Source organism: Corvus hawaiiensis, chromosome 6 (genome assembly GCF_020740725.1).
Source record: "Corvus hawaiiensis isolate bCorHaw1 chromosome 6, bCorHaw1.pri.cur, whole genome shotgun sequence".
NCBI lineage: Eukaryota > Metazoa > Chordata > Aves > Passeriformes > Corvidae > Corvus > Corvus hawaiiensis.
Window position 1 is genome coordinate 25,902,030 of NC_063218.1, and position 22,072 is coordinate 25,924,101.

Here is a 22,072-nt window from a genome sequence, read left to right on the forward strand (position 1 = left end):
CTAGCTATCAATTTTAATTTTAAAAAATCCATGCATTTCCATAAGCAAATTATTGCAGTGATTCCAAATCCTGTCAGAAATGGAAAACTTAGGAGTGTCAAAGAGCCACAGACCATTCCACAGGTTGTTTTCTTATTCTTTCAAACAAATGATTGCTATCTATTGCTATAACCAACCTCTTGCATTCTATGTGATCAAGAGGAAGTATTGGGTCTGTGTGTGTCTGGCGAATGATAAATGCACCATCTGTCCCCCTTAGCTTCACTGACCAGAGGTAGACATTGTGCAACTCTGTTGCAAGGCCAGCCCCACAAACTTTGAAGGTACTTTGCAAGTCCTGCTTAATTTCTTCAACATACAGAGTTTATGCATTTCAGTGTAGATGAAAAGCTTGAGAAAAATAAAAGATAAAAATGTCCAAGCTGTAATTCCAACAGGAAAAATCAAGTTTTAATTCAAATCACAAAAATTGCCTGTAAAAATGGAAATAATGGACCTAATTCATCCCCCCTGGGCCCCACTGATGTTAACAGTTGTATGCAGGAATGATTTCGTCAAAATGCAGTCACTGAATTTTCTTTAGTTACACACCTCACACATTAATCCCATAATTGTCCTGCTGAGTTCTCCTAGCCAGCAACAGAAATTACGAAAAAAAAAAAGGCAGCTTCAGCTTGTCCAATTCCATTTTTCATCATTTCTGTTGAATGCAGAGCCATTTTCTTGGTACTTGATATGAGTATTTTTCCTCAAAAACATCTTTATAGGGAATATGCCATGTATCACCTGTAGTCTGCACCACACAGTCATAATGGAAAGCAGGCTGTTGGGAAAAAACAGAGGAAAAACGGGTTTTTTTTAGACTTTATACAACATATTACTAAAATATCAATTACAGGTAGTTATGACTTCCAATGCTTACCTTAAAAGTCTCCATAGTTTTATCTCTTAACAACTCTCATTTTATTTTCTTACACAAAACAAATTCTACATTTTAGTACTGGAGAAAAAACTAAACTATCTTTCAGTATTTTGTGGTTTAGGAGTCATTATAAATTCTATCTTCCATCAGCACCAGATACTAATGATTTCAGCATAATGCACTCAAGTTCTAGAAATAGCAAAATGATTGTTGTTCTATTCAGTTAAATGAAATCATATGGGAATTACTCAGGATGTGGAGTTTATAGGCTTGAACATAGGATTTAATGACATTAATGACATCTTGTATTTGTTCTCCCAGTCTCTCTCTTTACAGAGCTGACTTGCTCTGTCCCAAGGAGATGTAAGAAAAGGAGATGTAAGAAGAGGGTTTATCACTAACACTTTCAGAAGCATCTGGTTGAACAAATAGAATAAACAATTTTTCTGTTCTATTATGTTACAGGTATACTAATTCAACATATATAAGACAAATGCAAAAGAAACATTACTGGTTGGTAATTATGGTTGTCAGGACATACTATCACTCCATATGTATAATCTTGGAAATCTACTTTCCTGTGGTAGCTTCCAGAATAACTTAGAAAACAGCTATGACTGGGAATATCAATCATCCAAATCACTTCTATGGGAATTCAGATGTGAAAATTAGTAGTCCCTTTGTACAAAAGAAAGAAACAAGGTGTACCTCAGGTAACCCAACATTCATTATGGCTCCATAAGAAGAAATGTATATATGGCAACACTGAATGAAAGGCTGTGTAATTCTTACAGACTGCTATCTCTGTTTGTAATTATCAATGTTATTTTACAATTTTAACCAGAGAAGGAAGAAAATTAATCTGCATAGGTGCAGTTTTCCTTTAAGCCAGGAATAACCAGACAGACCAGATAACAAAAAACTGCATGTAGAATGTCACGATGAATTTTTCCCTAGAAAAATCTTAAAAGAGCTGCAATCCTGTTAATGTGTTGTTCACAAGGATACATGTCTCCTAGACAATAACAGTAGTATTCTGCCATAACATGACATTACTGCATTTTCTGCAGCTGAATATTAACTATAAACCTGACTGTTCTGGGCTTTCCCTCATGAAACTATACCTATGCTAGATTACTATTACAGTAAATACTGAAATACCTGTATTTTTCTGCTTCTTTAAAATAAAGATGAAATAATTTCTATTGTAAAATTAGAAGCATGATATTTTATAATAGTGCTGCAGAGGAGAATAAGGGATTTCAAAGTTTAAATAAATTAAAACATTGACACTCAGGTTTTAATGAGGCCAGGAATGGTTACAGAGTTTCCAGCACTGGAAAGATTTGTATACACAAACTTTTATTTATATTTACACTGTAAGCATTTAGGTAGCATTTCTTGGCTTTCTGACAATTTTCTTGTTTGTGGCATGCTCTGTGGATCCAGTGAATTTTCAGTTAACATGGGAGTTTTGAGCACATTGCAACAAATCTATTTCTTAAACTTAACCATGATATTCTGGCATCCAGAGTTTGAAATAATGTATCTTCAGTGAATATGCTCTGTGTGTTTTCTGACTGCAGCAGGAAAACTTACCAAAAACTTCATACTCCTTCCTTCTGCAGAAGGGAAGAACACTATCTGGTGTCCACGCTGCCACTTACGGAACAGATGACGTGTCAGACTGTCGGGAAGACAAGCCTTGTGATCCCGGAGGAAGTCTCTAGTAACAAACTTGCAATGCTTGCCTGATCGGAGAGTGGCATATAACAAGAAGGCATCATCTTCAGAGCTTCACAAAACAAATGGAAAAGACAGTCATCATTCACACGGCAGTAAGTGGTTGCAGGAAGTGATTCAAATGCTGATCAAGATTTATTCATCAGCAACACTGAAAATTCCCACCACTACTCTAGTTCCCTGGTAAAATAAAAAATTACTTACCACAGGGCGCCAAAAACTGGAGCGCAATAAAAATTAATTGCATGCTACATATAGCACATTTTTCTCTTATCACAATCTGATAATAGGACAATAAAATCTCCTGCCACAAAGTTTAAGAGTACCATGCAATGTGGAACAGAACTGCTAAAACTCAACAGTGTACCCCCACACAGCAGCAGACCACAACCACACACTGATGCTACCAGAAATTCTGTAAGTTCAAGGCACTGTGCTCTTGGCAGTGGTTTTATCAGCCATAAATCCTAATAAACCACACAGCTGTCAATACGATTCTAAGTGATGAAAGTCACCTTTTATGTATTTTTGAAGCAAGTATAGCGAGGGATATGTTTCTTTCACACACAGAGATAGAGATACTAGTAATGGTACTAAAAACTAGAGCAAAATGCACATAAATCAGGTGTTGGTCTCTATTATATTGAGCCATTTTCTTCAACTTACATATTTTCAGCAAAGAAGAAGTCTGCCTTATTCTGCATCTCCTTCATAATCTCTCTTTTCCAATTTGAAGAGTTGATCAGCATATGTTTGCGGCCCAGCACAAGCAACCGGGCATTCTCTTTTGCCAGGCAGTTGACAGCATCAAACAGCTGCAGAAAACAAAGCAAACACAAATTTTTTTAGCTGTAAAAACAGAGTGACAGGGAACATTTTCATGTGTGTCTCAACTAGAGGGACTTCTAGACTACTCTCGTTTCACAGAGTTCTTAACTGCAATATGAATTAGGCAGTTAACCGATTTAATTCCCTAATCACAAAGAAAAAAAAGAAATGACAAACCAATTCATTGAAGGAAGCTGCTCTCAACCAGACAGAAAATACAGTGCTTGTATACGCCAGCTCTTGCAGTTTAAATGACATGAATGACCTCGGACAGAGTTGTATGGAGATGTCAGGAAGTTCCAAGACAGCTGCGGGAAGTGAATCACGCTGGGATTTAAGTAATGCCCGTTTCTCATCACGGAGCACCGGGAGCCCTGAGCACACCGCCTCTCCAGCTCCACCTGCTGGCGGAGTTGGAGAACTACACGGCCCGAGCTGCCCTGTGGGGAAGCAGCGAGCGGCAGGAGATGGAAATCCCTGACCGCGGGATTAAGGCTTTATGAAAACCACATCCAGACTGGCCGGCCACTTGTGAGCCAACACACTGAGGTGCGTTCACAGGGCCTTTCAGCAGCCTTTCAGCAGCCTCTTAGGGCTGTGCCTGTTCGGCAGCAAGTACTTCTCAGGACAGACACTTGTGCCCGGGACTTTCCCTCCCTGCTTCACCCAGACTGAGTTCAGGGAGGACAAAGGTTCTGGCCTTCAGCATCCAGGTTATTACTGTGGAATGCTCACAAACAATGGCATTTCAGTTCGACCCAGAAAGACAGAAGAATTCTTTCTTGAGATTCATATATCTCTCATATTTGAAAGACACGGACAGTATGCACAACCACCAGGGAAAGGTATTTCCTAATTTTTACCTGCATTTGCTGCCACTATTTGTCAACATACAATCTCCTGATTATTCTTTAATCCTTCTTCCTGCTTTTCTAGCTACTTCTCTCTTCCTTGTTACTTTTTCTCTCTGTAATACCTTCAATTGCCCTTCTCCTCTTGCTCTTTTCCCTCCTTTTCTTCTATTTGTGATCCTTATTGTTTTTTGGTATCACTCGCTTTTGGTTCAGGGAAAGAATTGTTCATGTAACTGTTGTGTGCCATTTCACAATGCATTTTGTTTCATCTACCTTCAAGTACCAAGAGAAAGGAGTGGCCCCACTCAGTCTTCTCTCAACACTCAGTCTTCTCTCAAGATGCACATTCTCACTACTTCTGTTGTGTCAGATCTATGTCACAACTACCCACAAGCTCACTAATCCAACAAAAGACTTTTTTTTTGTAGAGTTGAGCTTGCAGCAACCCAACAGACAGACTTGAGTCAAAGGTTCAATGACTGATGGGAACACATTGCTGGAGGTGGTGAGGACAGGAAGTGTGGGACTGCCCTTCACCGGAAAGGACCTGCAGATGGCTCAAATTTATGCCATGAATCTGGATCTGAGATCGGGGAGAGAAGGCCAGAAGATTTTCTACATTAATTCAAACTGTTGAGCTATAAGCTGCTGTTGCCAGTATTGATTCTGAGGGACTAAAGGCTCTGTTTTCGTACAGATATAGGGGCTTGGTGCTAATGAAAAGCACAAACACCTAACAGTACCTATTGGAACTGGCTTCCTGCTTCCAGGAGATCACACTGGCTATTGGCTATACATGCATACAATCTACTTTTCCCTAGTTAAAACAAACAAAACATAACATGAGCAGGAAAAGGTCAAATTCAGTAACTTCTCATGCACTGAACCAGGCCTGCAAATAGCTGGATACAAATACCAAAGGAGAATTAAGTTGGTTAATCTGAGTTCATTACAGCTAATGAAACTTAGGAATGTAGCTACTGCATCCACAGACATTTTCATGTACAGAAGTCAACAGTGAAGAAATAATAACCATGAGTAACTTTAGCAAACCCTTACAAATTCCAACTGAAAATACTTTTTCTTTTTGCCTAATGCTTCGCTACATTAAGGGAAGGTTAGCAAAAAATAATGTGAAAAACGAAGTTAAAAAACTGTTCCAGATACAGATTGGTCAATAGTGGCTGTTCCCAAGTTTATGAAAGACTTAAAGTGTCTTGGATCCAGCTCCTGTAAGTCTTTCTTTCTGGAGGTTATAACTAGTGGCACTTTGTACCTGTTAGTCATGTGGACTTCCTTGTCCTACATATTATTAATATATGAGGTTTTCTAGTGTGAAGTGCTTCTGGAAAAAAATTGAGAGGCTGGTATACATTAGCTACAGCAATGGAAAAACTTGAACCAGGCTTAAAATGTAGGAATATTAAAGAGTCAACATTTTAACATTTTGAAACTCCTGCTTACATAACAACCTACTGTCCCTCCTCTACTTAACACAGATATTAATCTTACACAACTAAAATACAGAAGATAGAAATTATTTCTGTTTTCCTAAGATAAAAATAATTTTGTACTGCACACCCCCCCAATCTGACACAACTTTAGCAAAAAGCATTTTATCTCACTTTAGGCTTGGGCACTTAATGGGGGTGGTCTGAAAGGAGTCAGAGAACTTACATGGGGGGTTTCCTAAGTGTGTCTACTCCCATGCCTGGCTGCTTCTCAAGAAAGGAAGATGTGAGACACTCAGTAACACTTTTTTCAGTCACAGAGGAAACTAACTGAACATAATGGTGTTAATACAAAAACAGCAGTAGTGATCTCTCATTTTAAAAGTCAGGGGTATTTTATTAATCTAGTATTTCCCAAAGTTACATGAGTGTATAATGGAACACAAGGAAGATAGATTAATTACTCTAACTCATACAAGGAACTATCTACAGAGCAGGATACGGATTTCCTAAGACTTCACTGCCAGTCCCTTTCTGATCACTAGGTCACACTGTGCCATGTGTCCCCAGTTTCAAAGGTCACCTGGAGGTAGGACAGCTTTTCTCCTTAGGTACTACTGGTAGATTCCCACTTGTGAAATGGGAAATCCCTACACACTGCTGCTGGGAGGCACACCACTCAGTGATTCAGCAAAAAGTGACTCACCTGTATACACCTATAGCATGAAGAAGTAACCACCAAAAAATATTTAAATCACATTTTTTATTAATAAATCATGCTCGACATTGCTTAAACATTTGGTTTCACTAACTGCCATTTAAAAGCAAAACTCACCTACAGGTTATCTGCTAGTAAGAGCAACAAACTGCTCTATTTATACCTGTTGTTAGTGCTGCCTCCCACCCAACTGTAGCTGTGAAACTGCAAAAGAAACTCCAACACAGACCACAGGTTCAGAGCTGCCATTACTGCACTCTGTCAGGCAGGGCTAAGCATAAGCATTGTCTCCAAAGTTTAGCAAGAAATTGGAGTCAGTCAAAAGAGGTGACTGTCCCACTTCACTAGTGCGGCCTCACCTCGAGTCCTGGGTGTAGTTTTGGGTGCCACAATATAAAACAGACATTAAGCTGTTTGACAGCATCCAAAGGAGAGCAATGAAGATGGTGAAGGGCCTGGAGGGGAAGCCGTACGAGCAGCACAGAGGTCATGTTCAGTCTGTTCAGTGTGGACAAGAGGAGACTGAGGGGAGACCTCACTGCAGTTACAGCTTCCTCTTGAGGGGAAGAGGAGGGGCAGGCACTGATCTCTTTGGTGACCAGTGACAGAACCCATGTCCTGGGAATGGCCTGAAGCTGGGTAAGGGGAGTTTTAGATTGGATATTGGGAAAAGGTTCTTCACCTAGAGGGTGTTTGGGAACTGGAACAGGTTTCCCAGGGAAGTGGTCATAGCACCAAGCCTGACAGAGTTCAAGAAGTGCTTGGGCAACACTGTCAGGGACATGGTGCAATTCTTGGGGTGTCCTGCACAGGGCCAAGAGTTGGGACTTTGATGATCCTTGTAGGTCCCTTCCAAATCAGACATTCTATGATTCTATGAATGAATTCCTTTCACCACCACATTTATTTAAGAGTTTCACCATTTTTGGTTCCCCTTTTCCATACTGTAGACCAAGAAAATAACCTCAAGAAAAACCTGTTTACTTTAGTCCACACACAGGAGAGAGACACGATGAGAAGCCAGAGATTCTTCCCACAGGACAGCCAGTTATTCAGGGAAGGCATGTGTGCTGCTTGCAAGAAAGGCTGGACTTTCTCACTGAGCCTGGTAATTTCACCAAACCACATTCAATACCATTACCACAGCACCAAATACAAATGCTGCTTATATTCTCCACATTATTATTGATGACACAGTATAAATTAGTCTCAAGTCCTCTTAACTCAAATACAAGGGCAGTATACACATTTCTTGATTTCCCTAGAGATTACCTGTCCCTGACTAGCAAGGGAGTAGCTACTTTGAAGGGAAAGCAGTGATGGATGAGTAAGTAACAGTCACAGATTAATCAGCCTGGTTTACTTTCTGCTCTTCAGACAGCCAACAGCTAACCCTTGGAATTATCCCTTACAACACCAGGGATCTCTGCAATACTGCAGAAACAATTTTGTTGGGAATATTTGTATCCTGTGTTACAGTAAAACTATTTAGATTGATGTAACACATCATGATGCAAAACTCTACCAGTGACAGCACTTCACACATCAATGATGGCAATCACACAATGTTTAACATGTTTTAACCTGTCTGCATTGACTCTGCACCTAGAATTGACTTATCCTCTCTTGACACATTCACTAGAGATATGCCTTAACTCCCTATCACAATTCATTAAAATTTGCAGTTCATTTTTAGATGTTAGCTTTCACTCTTAACAGTCAACACTATTAATCAAAGGCAGATTATTGATTGAGCAGGAAAACTAAACCACAGAAGCAGATTCCCAAGTTGATTTAATATAGACTGAGGATGGTACAGTAGCCTCAGTTTGCTCAGATGAGGTGATGCCTAAATATAGCTCTGCTACTTGCAGAGTAAGTTTGTGTTCAGAGGCCAAAGATGCTTTTGCAGTCAGGTCCAAACTAACTGGTATCAAGTGTGTACCAAGACACCTGGTGCTCCTGCACAGTCCAGTGTTCCCACTGCCTGGAGGACTTGGCTCAGTTGCAACACTGGGTGAATGTAAATGCATTCCTTTCAGGTCAAAATTAACTACAACAATACCCCATGGACTGTGTGACCAAGCTAATGAACCATCTTGTATCCTGAGTAGTGGGGAGAATGAAGCAGAGTAGCTGTAAATATATTCAGGTCAGATACAGAAGCAACAGCACAATTTGTATTTTTCTGTATTCATGGTATCCTGGCTGTTATACCAGTAATGGGGATATCTTTAATTACAACTCCATTTGATTTCAACTGAAGATGCAATCTGCTCAAGATAATCCCTGAAACAATTCTGAATGTAGAAGGAATATGTTTGTAAATAATCTCTGAGACTACATTTTGCTGTATTATAAACTGTAGGTAAAGTTTCCAATTTCAAACAGAGCCACCCCTGTCTTTTATTCTACTGATGAGCTCAGAGAACAGCACAATATAAACCAAAACTGTGTAAATCAACTTCAGATTTGGTAAGACTATTATGAATTTCTCCTGTGCAGATAGGGAGGGATAGGTGCCTATCCTTCCAGCAGAGAACCATATAAGAAAAAAATGTTTTGAAATAGGTATTTTCTATCTAATTACAGTCATATTCTGCTCTGTCTTATTCTCAAAAGACACAAGGAGTAATCTGACCAGCAGTGAAGCAGTATTTCCTAGGAGAATTAACAGAATCACAGTGGGATGCATGCAGAGAGCGAAGAAATACATAGACAACTTAAACACAGAATTGAAGTGTGTGTATGACATGAAGAATGGGGAGGTAGGTGGGGGATCATCAGGGGGAGGAGCCACTAGCTTTTTGGAATCTGGTTTTTTTGAATGGACTGTCATCTTTGAAAGATCTCAGCCACTTTGTCAAACCTTACACCTGAGAAACCTTTTAGTGTGAACATTCTTGCTCACGCTTTTTGAATGTCTCTGCTTTTGAATGGCAATATTTTCATCACCATGATCTTTAGATGAATGAAGTTCAACCACAAATAGAAGGAAGAAAAACGGGTAGTGACAATAGTTAACATAGCATGCTATTAAATGAACAATGCCAAGAACTCTAGAAATGATGACTAAAGAAGATATGGACAGCTGGGGAATTGCTGAATTTTATAGTACAAGTTGCAAAAGAGAAAAACAGACAAATTTTTCTGACTCTTACAATTCAAGAAATACACAGACAAACAAATATTCTTCAGCTGTCTAACTGCATTTTTGGAAGTTGAATACTGTAAATTACTTCAGTGCCAGTCAAGTTTCTAAATCCAAAAATTTTGTTAATCAGCTACAATACTATTTTCTTTCCCAAGCACTTACTAAAAAATGTAATATTGATTTAAATGTACAAGCAGACCCTTTGATGTTGTGTCAGCAATTATGAAGTAGGAATAAAGATGTAAGAGAAAGGGTGAATCTGAAATCCAAAGCAGCATTCTGCTAGGATAGCAAGTGGGAAATGTCCAATTCACCATTAACTATAGCCCAGTCCTAACAACTTACTTTCTCTCTTTTAATTAAAACTTAGAGTTTTCTATTTTAGTTGTGGACTGGTACCAAACCATTTTTGTTCATGAACTTAAATTTTCTGAATGTCTTCCTTTCTAGAGTCATGTAAAAGGATAAAGGTATTTGTTCTTTTCTGATCTTCTTTGAGGTATTTTTTCTCCATAGCTCATACTGTTGTATACTTTTATCTCTCCTTTTACTCATCTTCTTTCTTGTAAAAAAGAATAAATACCAAGATCTTGACAATATATAAGGGGCAGCTTACGTGGATTCGATTTTAACCAGACATCTCCTGAGAACCTACTATTTTGTACCAAAACCTGGAGATTTACAAAAGATTAGAAAGTATCAACCCGCCACACCAAGGAGAGGAGTTAGGTGGTAACAGTCTCTGTGATTATACCAAAGTAGGAAAAGAAATGTGTAAAACCTGCAAGTGTTCCCTTTGCATTTCCACATATCAATACTATCCTTTGTTCTCATCCTTTAATTCTTTCTGCCTGTACTGCTGTTTCTTCAACAGTATTTTCTTACTGATCACTACACATTGCTTCTTGCACCAATATTACACATACATCATCTTTATACTCTTAAGGAAGAAAGTTACATAAAAATGAACAGGTAGGAGGTTTTACTCTTATTCTTGCATAAGCTTCAGATGTGAAACTTTACCTGTCAGAGCCACTGACTGTAAATGGAATAACTGTCCTGCTGAAGTCACAGCTTCAGGGGTCTGCCTTCTTTCACTGGAAAGCTAGTCTTTGCAATTACATTGGTAGTCTTGCTTTTCTACTATTATCAGAGCACTGTATACAAAGAAGTAAGGACATAAGGCAGTTTCTCTTACCATTTTTCATTTTAGAAACAATGTAAAAATCTAGCTATTGGAAATGAACTAGAAACCATGTAGCTGTTAAAAAGGAACATTTGTGAACCCAATGGAGCTGTGCCAGTCTTAAGATTTTCATAGAGTGGATCAGAAGTTATATTTAAGTGCTGAAAATCCAGAATGTGAGCAGAATCTCCAGGTGGTGGTGGCGGCGGCAGTGGTAATGGGATGTTATGAAAATGAAAGCACAAGCTTGACTGATCCTTTCCACAGATAGGAAATAACTCGGTGCAGGACTAAAATCAGCTTTTAAGACTGAAACTGACAGTTGAAAAGGTACAAACACCTCAGCTCTCACCACTGTCCTATGCAGATGTCTGTACAGCGTGACTGACCTAGTGTGTTGTTAAGTGTTTTCCCTGTGTCCTATTTGTGGTTCAAAAAGTCCCAGACAGTACTTTTTTTCTTTGAGAAAAGGTCCTGCAGCAGCTGGGGACATCACTGTAACAGCAGGCACAGGCATGATGCTGTTATGGTATATTAAACATATGCTTCTACAGAGACATCCCAGATTTTAATAAACTTGAGAGTTCCACAAATACTTTAACATAAGGACTCTTTCTATGTTCACAGGATAACAGACATCCAGGTAGAATGACATGATAACCAAGGAAACATCAGTAAATTGACAACTTGCAGTTGAAAAAAAGCATCAGAGTACAACATGCTGCAAATATTTATAACACAATTTTCACACTGCCTTTCTGCTGTTTCTCATTAGTACTATTTTCCAGTTGCCTGCTACAGATTTTTATACAGAGGTTACCTTCAAAACTTTTATACACCTTCTAAAACAATTGTTTCAGTAAGAACCTTTGCAGCTCTTAACACATATAAATACATTAACAAACACTACTGAAATGAGTGGTGATTTCTCTATGAAGGTCAGGAACAGAAAAATTTTGTTTAATATGAAAGAGAACATATAAAATATTCTTCTTCAACAGTATAAAAATCAGCAGAAGCAAACTAAAGCACAAAGGTCTGAGAGGGAGGAGCAGCTGTGTGGTCAGAGTCCGACCTATCAGTCCTGGGCCAACCATGAAACCAAAGCTTTCAGCAAGGACGAACCTAGGAGGGAATCTGTTTAATATTGATAAGAGCATAACTATATTTACCAGATTGGAGAAAACCCAGGGCACTTTCATATACATGAGTACACCTTGCACTGCCAGTACCATGAGACAGAGGTTCAACTGTCTCAGCTGGATCAAGGCTTACCCTGGCAAGAAACCCACTGTTCCTACAAAACCAACAAAAATGTGATGCAGTGTAATGCAGCTGATGTAAAATGTGGGTCAGCATTATTTATCTTGACAGCCATTACGTTTGATTGTGAATCTTTGAAGACAGGTCATTTTACTACTAGTAACACTGCCAGCAGTGTCCATGCCTGGACATCCTAGGCAGTGAAAGTCTCAAAGCCCACCATGATAGCTAAAATCCACAAGATCGAATCTTTTTACTTTGATGCTTTTAATGCAAGTATATTGGTAGCAGTCTGCAATACTCAATACCTGGACCCTGGGCAGGCCACTGTATTATCTGAAGTATTTTTCTTTAACTCAGAAGATACAGAAATTTGACAAACAGATAATATTGTCAGCTCACACAAATGAATTACAGATAATATTTGCCATTTGTCTAAAGGCTCAACCCCTTGGGAACAACTGGTTATATGAAAAACTTTGTCTACTTAGCCGTTTTTTTCCCCTTGTCAAGAGAAACAAGCTTGAGAATATGAAAATATGACCACCAGAAAGGCTTGGACAACAGAAGCCAAATAAGAACAACTCCCAAGCCCCACCCCTATTTCATAAAAGGATCTATTTTTTTAAAGCAACTTGTGGCTTGGGGACTCAGAGTTATGCTTTCCAGGTATCTATATGACTATACCAGCCAGCAGTTTTGAGGAATTACGTTGCATCTTTCCCTCTTTTGTCCATTTCCATGGAAAAGATGCAGATACCCAGCTAACAACTCTGGAGCATCCAGGACTGAACAGCAGTGCTCAAGTGCAAGACAGAACTGTAATATCAGAAGTGTTTTGTTTACCAAATTTATCAGATAGCAAATGGTTAAAACTGTTTTACTACTGGTTATGTTAACTAGGCTGGTGGGCTAAATGGGCTTGTGGAAACGAGAGTGGGTGGGATGACAAAAAAGAAGTCCCTAACCTATAGCATTTCAGATTTCTGAAAGCCCATTTGGGAATGCCCATTCAATGGAAAGTTAAGAAATTTCACTCTTTAAGGCATGATATGCAGATACATATCAATGAGAAGTGAAAATGTCAAAACCCTCCAATTCTTTAAGACACTTCCTCTCACTATTGAGTCTTATGGCCATTCCACATAAATGGATTTAAAGAGCACATTGCAATGTTTTACAGTGATACCATGTACATGACTTCTGACGATGAAAGAAGCATAGTGACACTAACATTAGAAGAGCCCAGGGTAACTACTCCTAATAAGGTCCTAATAAGGAGCAGGATAAATCAACATCATTAAGACTGACTGGTTCTGCTCTATGACTACTTGTTTGCAGCCCTCTTACTACTACTTAATTTTATTTATTCACATGTGCGGCAACTTAGGGCTGTGGTGGAAGCTAATTCCTATCAACCAATCAATCAGATATAGGTAGCATTCAAGAAATAGGTATTCCACTGTACTTTTCTTAAGCTTGCACTGAGTATAGAAGCTCAAACTCCAGTGAACCACAGCTCTAACAAACACCTGCATCATACTTCTACTTTTTTTTTTTCCAGTGTATAGTGTAAGTGCTACCTAGCTTACCAAAGTATCACACAATTAGGAAATAAACAAGGAGAGAAGGCAGCAGCAAGGTTGATCTTCCCACACTGGTATACCACGTAAGTCAGGAACAACTTCTGAACAGTAACAGCTTCAGAACCTTTGGAACTGAACTGGCTTTTAGCTGCTGTTAGAGAGCTTATGGCAAACTGTCCTGGGTTGCAGTGTATTCTATTACCATCCTCATGAGCTGTTGAAACCAGGAGGGGCAGTGTTTCCTTGCCTCCTCCCCCCAGACTATCTTTCTGTTAATGGCCCATCAATGCCATGCCTCACGACTCAGAGGTAACTCCCTCTGGACCATCTTCTGTTAATGAGCCTAATCAACACTTGGCCTCATGACTCATTACCCCATTGTGAGATGCTCCACCCAGAGGGAGGAACCAAGCATTCCATCCTGGATATAATCTGAGATTCTGAACACCAGAGACAACCTTTCCACTGGATTTCTAGAAGACAGGAGCTACATAGTCACCACTGGACATTCTGAGGAAGAGCAGACCCTTTTCCATAGGATCACCGCTTCAGGACAGCAGCCACCATTCCACTGGACTGCTACCACCACCCTGACTAACAGGGTGTCAGGTTGTATCTTGACTATCTTGACTCTGTCAGTTTGAACCAGTGTGGGGTTTTTTTTTTTGTTTTTTTTTTCTTTAATTTCCCCATCAAATTGTTATTCTGACTTGGTGCCTCTCACTGGTTTGTTTTCAAACTAGTACACACACACTGTACACAGCTTGTTCAGCCATGTCAACGTGACTCCTTAAAAACTCAAGACTCAAAAATTCAAAACATTAGAGGCAGAAGAAATATTACTGCCAATTCACTGCTTCCTTTTTGTTGAGCAGAGAAGCAAGCAGGTAAATGGATAAAAGCTGGACAATGATAAGGACAGACATAAGCATCACTAATACTTTCTGATTTATCTAAGAGGTAAATTGGTATCAATGATATGACAGAAGTACAGGTCCAGTTTTAACAGTCACTACAGGAAGCATTGTGCAAGGATAGGACAATGCAGCAGCTACCTGAATGAGATCTCCTCTTTATATGAACACAAGTAAACATATTAGTTTAATCTGATTTGATCTAATTTAGATTAACACCCCAGATAAAAGCATAAATCTGAATTAGCATAGGGACTATTTTATTTTGACTCTTAGTTTTTTTGCCTTGCCTCCTTTCTCCTCGGTTATTTGGAAGAACTACATAAATGTACCCTTACAAAATAAGTAAAAAGTAGAATAGGGATAGCCTCTTCCCTTTCATGTCTGTATCTGATGTACAAAATCAATACTGGCAAAAGGTGAGGTTTGCATTAAGAAGTGTTTGATACAGAATGTCACCTCTAATAGGCAACAGTATTTTGGGTAAGAGTTCTTACCATTTTATGGAAGTTCAGTTTGAAACAGGAATTCTTGTGAATTGGTTTTAAGCAAGAATACTGCCAGCATGATTGTCATTCCCAGAATAGAATTTTAATTCTGGTGACATCAGTCTCCTAGATTCAAATAGGAGTTCCTATTTCCATGTTCCAGACAACACAAAATAATCAGTTTATGAAGGGATTTAGATTAAAAGCTGTGGACAATTGTACTTGATTTTCTATGAGTCTAGATTAAAATTACTTTAACTTCAGTGTTAAACTTCATTGCAGGTTATAATAATTTAATAATCTCAATTTAAATATATTTACTTATAAATAAATGTCTCTTCCAATCCTGCAACTAGAGAAAAAACAAAAAATGCAGCTTAATGGATTGCTGGATCATTAAACATCATGTCAATATGCAGAAATCCCTAGGAATAACATACTGTTCAAAAAAATTAGGATTTCATGGCTTTATAAACAAATCCAAATGGACTTTAGGCTTTTTTTATGTTGTACCTTTTCTCCTTCAGATAACACAACTTTCAAATATGTTTTCTTTCCTACTTTTACTAGAAATAGCATATTAAATGTAAAAGCCAAGCATGAACCCAAAACTGGTTGCTTTTCAAATATATAAATAAATCCAGATGTACATGAATGAACACAATCACTGTCCTGAGGATTACCTATGCTGCCTTTAAGATGACAGTAAACCAGCACTTCTCACATTCAAATAAAATCTTTATTCTTACAGAGAACTGGCCTATAGTAACCCAACCTTCACATTTTCTGGCATGCTTCTCATAGCCTTGCACTACTATGCAGACTTTTCATATGAGAATCACTTCTAAAGAAGCAGTTCAGTTCCCTAAAGACCAGGTTTCCAATTTGGAGGCCCAACACCTCGTACTGCGGCACTGATAACAATTCCATGATTATGTGAATCAGTTGAGCTACGCACAAAAAACCCCATCTTGTGGTTTCTAAGGGAGAAATGAAAACAGCAAGATAGAAGCTCATCCAGGTCAGAAGACATGTTTATTTGACTTCATCACCTAGATTTTAGCAGGATTTCTCTACAGCAGGTAACAACCAACCTATTTGCTACAGTTACCAAGTTCACTGGAACATGAGGCATCAAGGCAGGTTCACTCTGGTCTGCTGACTTTCAAGCTTATATTCCTAGTGATTAGAAGAATCTTGTTATGAAACATATGTGGTGCAAATTCACTTGCAAAGAAAAAAGGTGTGCTTGGGTGCTCCTGTACTTACATTAACTGTTGATTTTCTATTATCACCAAATACAAAGGTAAAAATCACAAACACCAAATGGAAACCAATAGAGATCATTAATTTAACCACATGGGCTTCATTGATTTATAGCCAGATACAAAGGTTACAAATAGTAATGGGAGGCAGCACCAGGAAGAAGCTGACTGAGAGAAAGTAACAGGGAGAAGTTGTCAAAATGCCTGATAGTCAGATTTCTTTAACTTGATCAATTTCTGCTGCTCTATTCTCACCAGGAAGTGCAAAACCAGAGCAGAAACCTCTGAAAGGAAAAGTAATTGCTTACAGTCGACTGATGAGGCATTTACTCAGGGAATCCTGTCAGCTTCCCTTCCCCCATTTCACAATGTTGGGAATTTTAAAGTTTTAAGAAAGTTTCCACTGTATTCACAAGTAGCCAGTCTGACTTTGTGCTTCCCTTCTTAAGATGTCCCATCTACCTCCTACTCTCCTGTCCCAGTGTTGCAGAAGCAGTGAAGGACATTGGAGCATACCCTTATGGAAAGAGCCAGACTTGGTGGCTTAAGGTGTGTAGTCAACACGGGCATTTCCTTGGTGGAAGCACCCGTGCCAACCAGTTGTAGGAGTACTTCTAAAACCTCTGACACACTGATGTCCAATCCATCTTCACTTACCATGTATAGGTATACAAAGTTGAACGTAATAAATGCCCTTTTACTTCTCTGTTAGCCACAATCAGGAACTGCTGGGCTTCAGAAGAGCTGCAGGGAGAGCAGAACTTGCAGGCCAGGCCTTCCCTCTAGATTTCACTGGCAACTGAGTCTATCTCCTTCAGCTCTCTTGAGAAACTTAACAGCTTTGTTCTTCTGCAATCTGGTGACAAAAATTCTTGAGCTTGAGCTATGCTATATTAGGATAGCCCCAATACAGAAGAGGGGGAAGATTTCAGCAGATTGGTATCAATCTCTGAGATGTGTCATTAGAGAAGAACTGAGTTCTTCTGCTGGGATATCCAAGGAACCCCCAGAAACTAACTGATGAGATATGGATGCAATGCTGAATATTTCAGTCATGAATCTCTAACACTAAAAATACGCGAAGTTTCAAGAGTACCCCTTACTGCTTGAGCATCTTTCTTTTCTAAGATCAGGTTACAGATGCTGAAGGTGATTTTCAATGAAAACACCAAAAATCTTCATCTTTGTGCTTTGTGCAATACTTACAGGAAATGAAAGTACAGGTCTAAAAAATGAAACACATGTTGCAAAGATAAAAATCTCTCCAATCTTGAGCAATAGGCCAAATGTTTTGTTATCATGGAAATGCAAACTTGAACTACCATTAGAAGACAGAAAAAAAAAAAAAAAGAGATGGAAAAGGCTGAGAGCAAATGAACAAACATATCTGACTGCTTTGTTAAGTGGTAAGACAAGAGTTGGTGGGAGGAAGAATTGATGAACTGTCACAGTATGACAAGTAAGACCTCTGTTGGATGTATTGATTCTGAACAGAGAATGACTCATGGATCTACTTCATTCTTGCTTCATTTACAGACAGTAAAGTACTTGAACAAATCACAGATGCTGCCAAAGGAGTCAGAGAAGAAAAAAATTCTTTTCCATGCATGAGATTTTGGGGTCGAAATTATTAATAACTGCTTGTTTTGTAGGACAGCTCATACAGTAGAGCTAATGTTTTGTACAAAGTATCACTGTCTCAATAACTGAACAGATGATCTTTTAGGCACATTGCACAGTTAAGACAGACTTGAAGACTCGTAAAGATTACCACATGAAAACCTGAGCATACTAGTATGTGTATTTGTCAACTATGTATGCATAGGAACTTTCTTGTGTGTTTCACGGCTTCAAAAACTGTTTAGTAACTGGAGCTCAGGAGAGAAAGTTTCATTCACTGTTTTTCTCAAACACTACAAGCTCCAATACATTTTTTGCTCTCCTTGTTTCATCATAGAGGACTTATAGGCATTAGGCAGAGATTTCAAAGAAGCAAAATTATGTTTCAAAATTTATTTGGGTTATTAAGCCAAGAGAATCGTGGGTCACAGATGTTCTGTTTTCCTTCTTTTTTTTAATTTTGCCTTCATTTGATGAGCTGATGGGGTTTTTTTTGTCTTGATAATTGTCTTTTATATTTGGAAAATAAGCCTTGCAAATGTGAATAAAGTACATACCAAAGCAATGGCTCTGAGCTGAATTCACAAAGTATAATTCATCAAGGTTCTTTAATTCTGCGGCCAAAGTTGGTTTTTTTTCAAAAATTTAACAGGACCATTCACCATTTTCCTGTAGACTACTATGCTATGTCCTATTTTTCTCCCTTATCTTGATGAAACTTCTTTTTCACTACCAGCTTTCCTTTCAAAACTGCAACTTCTCTCTACCCACTCTTTTCCCTACTGCTAATGCAGCCAGGAGTCCAGGAATAACTATTACAGAACCACTAGAATAACTAAAATGATAATATTAGTTTTAAACCTTGAATCCTCTTGTTAAATGTAATTTTAAATCTTTAACATACAGAAAAACAAAATGCAGTAATATGTTTACACACAACTATTAGTACCACAAAATTCACTTAGTCCCTTCCCCAATTCAGAGAGCAATCTCCACTCAACAAGCCTGCTGCTCTTTCCCTGGAAGAGACAAGAAATAGATGCAAAACATGAGGTGTCCCCTGCACCTGTCACAGAGCAATCCGAATTACAGCAGTCACAGCCTGGCTTTTTGTGACAGCCTGTGAGAGGTGCAGGAGGGCAGGTGTGGTGGCTTTCCTGGCAGGAGCTGACTGCTGCTTCAGGCCAGAGATGTGGTATGCTGGCTGCTGACACCAGAGCGGGATGGGAAGGGAGTGGAGCAGCAAGAATCTGGCTTCCTCAGTTATTGTACAGGCCTACTGCAATTTACATGGGAATTACACAAACTCATGTAGTCCATTTCTAGAAGTGCTGATTAAGTTTAGGAGGAACTACTTTGAATTATCTGCCAAGAGCAAAAACTATTCCTTTGTGCATTGTCAGCCTCGAGTAACTCAATCTGGAACTATTTTACCAATCTTTTAGATGTCTGAGTTTAATACAGACATTAGAGAGGGTAAAGTTAGGGCAGAGCTGATCCCAGCTGCCAAACTGCTTGAAGAAGGGAATTGCGAGTTAGCTTTGATCCAACACACGTTTGAAATGTATGTTCAGTTACTTCTAACACCAGATGGGTACAGCGAAAAAAAAGGACCTGGCTGCATACTTAATTTACAGTATACCAAACTCACTGTAAACTAAAATTACCAAAATACTCTTCAAATTGTTCTTGCAGATCATGCTCTCTCACCCCTCTCTCACCTCCCACCCTGGTCCTCCACAGTTTAGGGGTAACTGAAGCAGAGCAAAATGCCTTCACTCCTCTTTCGCAACCAAAGAGAGGTCTCTAGAGCCTAGATATCCTGCTTGCACTGGGATTCCCTCTCACTTCCAAGGAATACTTCTGAAGAAAATTGTGATAAACAGGAAAACATCCATTTAAGAACTATGTAACAGCTTGTTTAGTAGGAGAAATGGACCATTAGTGTGTGGAAATTCCCTCTCTTGACCTTTACAAGATGAAAGGTGAGAGCACTACAGAGAGTTACAGCAGCAGAGGACAGAGAGTACCAAAATATGATTGTGTTGGGCAAGGATTTATGTAATTAGATACATCTGGAGGAAAGGATTAACTACATGTCACGATACAGCCTGAATCAACTTTGCTTAGTTAAACTGCAAGGGTATCTCCATTTACAAACCACACGTTTGCAGCACAGTGACTGACTCAAGTCAGGCAAATACGCATCAGGTACAGTCTTAAACAGCAGCAGAAGACTAGGCTGAGTGATTTTAGACTTTAGGGAGGTTCGGGGGTTTTTTTCTACTGTCTGAATTATATAGCAAAAATAATTTCCATTCTATAATATCTTTTACTAAGGAGTCAACTTTAATGTCTAATTTACAATGCTACAGTAAGGAAGCAAAGGGTTGAAAGGAGGTGCTGTCCAGTGTTGCAGTTTTACAGTTTAGAGTCACTGTGTGTGCAATGCCTTCAAGTCAAATGGTCTCACCATTTCCTAGCCCTCAAAAAATCTTTGTTACCATCCTCATGCTGCCTCCTTTTTTTTTTTTTTTTTTCAGTAACTGATGCAGCCACATGGTGATTTCTACCACAAAACAGACCTAGCATAAGACCCACCTAGAAAAAAGGGGGATTGGGGATTATAATGACAAAGCAAGAGTGTCATAAACCTGAGAAACTGCCACAGGATGTTCCAGTAAATCTGCCAAGTCAGTAATATTCATGATGATTTGCTAAGTGCTGGCTATGAGGACTGAAGTTGCCTGGGTAGTCACATATCTAGTTTTCTAGAATGTCAGAACACTTTGGGAATTAAATGAGTAAAACTTACTCCTTCAACTTCTGCTTTTTTTCTGTCTCCTCTCATCCCTCAAGGTACCTGTGCCTTGCCACACAACCCAGCCCCTCTCCAAGATGTCTAAGGGATGCCTAAACGGAATTACTAATGTTAGGCTGTTTGAAACAGAGAGGAATATTTCATCAATATTTTTTTATTTTAATCATATGAATAAGAGTTACTTAAGAGTCTTGGTCTTCATCAGAACAGCTGCAGTTCTGGAAAGACTTCTAAATTATGAAGTTAAACAGTACTTTTTGTTAAATTTAAATTAAGACCAGAATGCATTTAAATTACCATGTTTTTGTCACATAAATCTTAAGCCTTCTCCTGTGTTTAACAACACCCTTTATTTTGCTATTCTCTAAATCACATAAGGGACGTGCTCCAAAGAAACTAATAATTTGCAAATAGTAACACTTAAGAGTGTGTTAGAGCAACAATCTCATTTTCTCTTTCAACCATGCTGCATACTAACTACACACTCTAACAAAATAAATTTTATAAAACAATATCCTGACTGGGTCTAACAGCTGTAGTAATGAACCCCTGAAAAGAACACAGACTCACCCATACCTGGAGACTCAAAATAATTTCACTTCTTGACAAGTAAAATAATTTACCTTTTGACAGGCTGGACAGCTTTAATACAGGTCCTCAGAAACACTGCTCATTTACTACCTCTCTAGTCAAGCAGAAGTAGTCACAGCATACCTCTCTTCTCCAAAATGCGACTGTCATGCTACCCTAGTCAGACAGCTTGACCTCAGTAGCTTTCACTCTTGGCTTTTTCCATCCTTTGTGCTCTGCCTGTCACTTCTCTCACATTATTTCTCCTCTCCATCTTCTCAGTTCGGCACTGTGTTTCCCTACATAAACTGAAGAACTTAATAAGGCAGGCTGTAAATGCCCCATATGTGCCACTCCACATTTTCCATTTGGCTGTCAAAGGCATGAGGATAGGAGCCTCCAGAAGAGGATGTTTTGTAGCAGAGTCAGCCCTCAAAGACAAGACTACAGCATTCAGGGAGGGAGGTCAGCATTCACAGATGGGGGACTACTTGGCAGCAACACCCGTAACCAGAAAAGCAACACGTGACCAGATTACTGTGGCCTTCCCTTCCCTCCTCTGAAAGAAGTTTGGAGACAGAAGAAATGATTGCTCTGCTTTGTGGGTTTCTTTCTGTTTTTAGCAGTCTTGAAAAAACATTCAGAAAACAAGAATACATGCTTCTTGTCAGAAGTATCCAAAATAGGAA

General features: G+C 39.0%; 1 protein-coding gene across 3 annotated transcripts in view; it reads right to left on the bottom strand.

Annotated features, from left to right (window-relative positions):
• Window positions 1–428: 428 nt before the first annotated feature.
• Window positions 429–22,072, bottom strand: part of LOC125327958 (protein only RNase P catalytic subunit) — a 41,423-nt gene continuing 19,779 nt past the window's right edge. For all 3 annotated transcript variants that reach the window (XM_048308063.1, XM_048308065.1, XM_048308064.1), the window contains exons 6-8: window positions 3,332–3,480; window positions 2,522–2,717; window positions 429–823 (exon numbers count right to left, since the gene is read on the bottom strand). In XM_048308063.1, coding sequence (XP_048164020.1) covers window positions 695–823; window positions 2,522–2,717; window positions 3,332–3,480 — 474 coding nt within the window. In that variant the 3' untranslated portion in view covers window positions 429–694. The remainder of the gene's footprint in view (window positions 824–2,521; window positions 2,718–3,331; window positions 3,481–22,072) is intronic.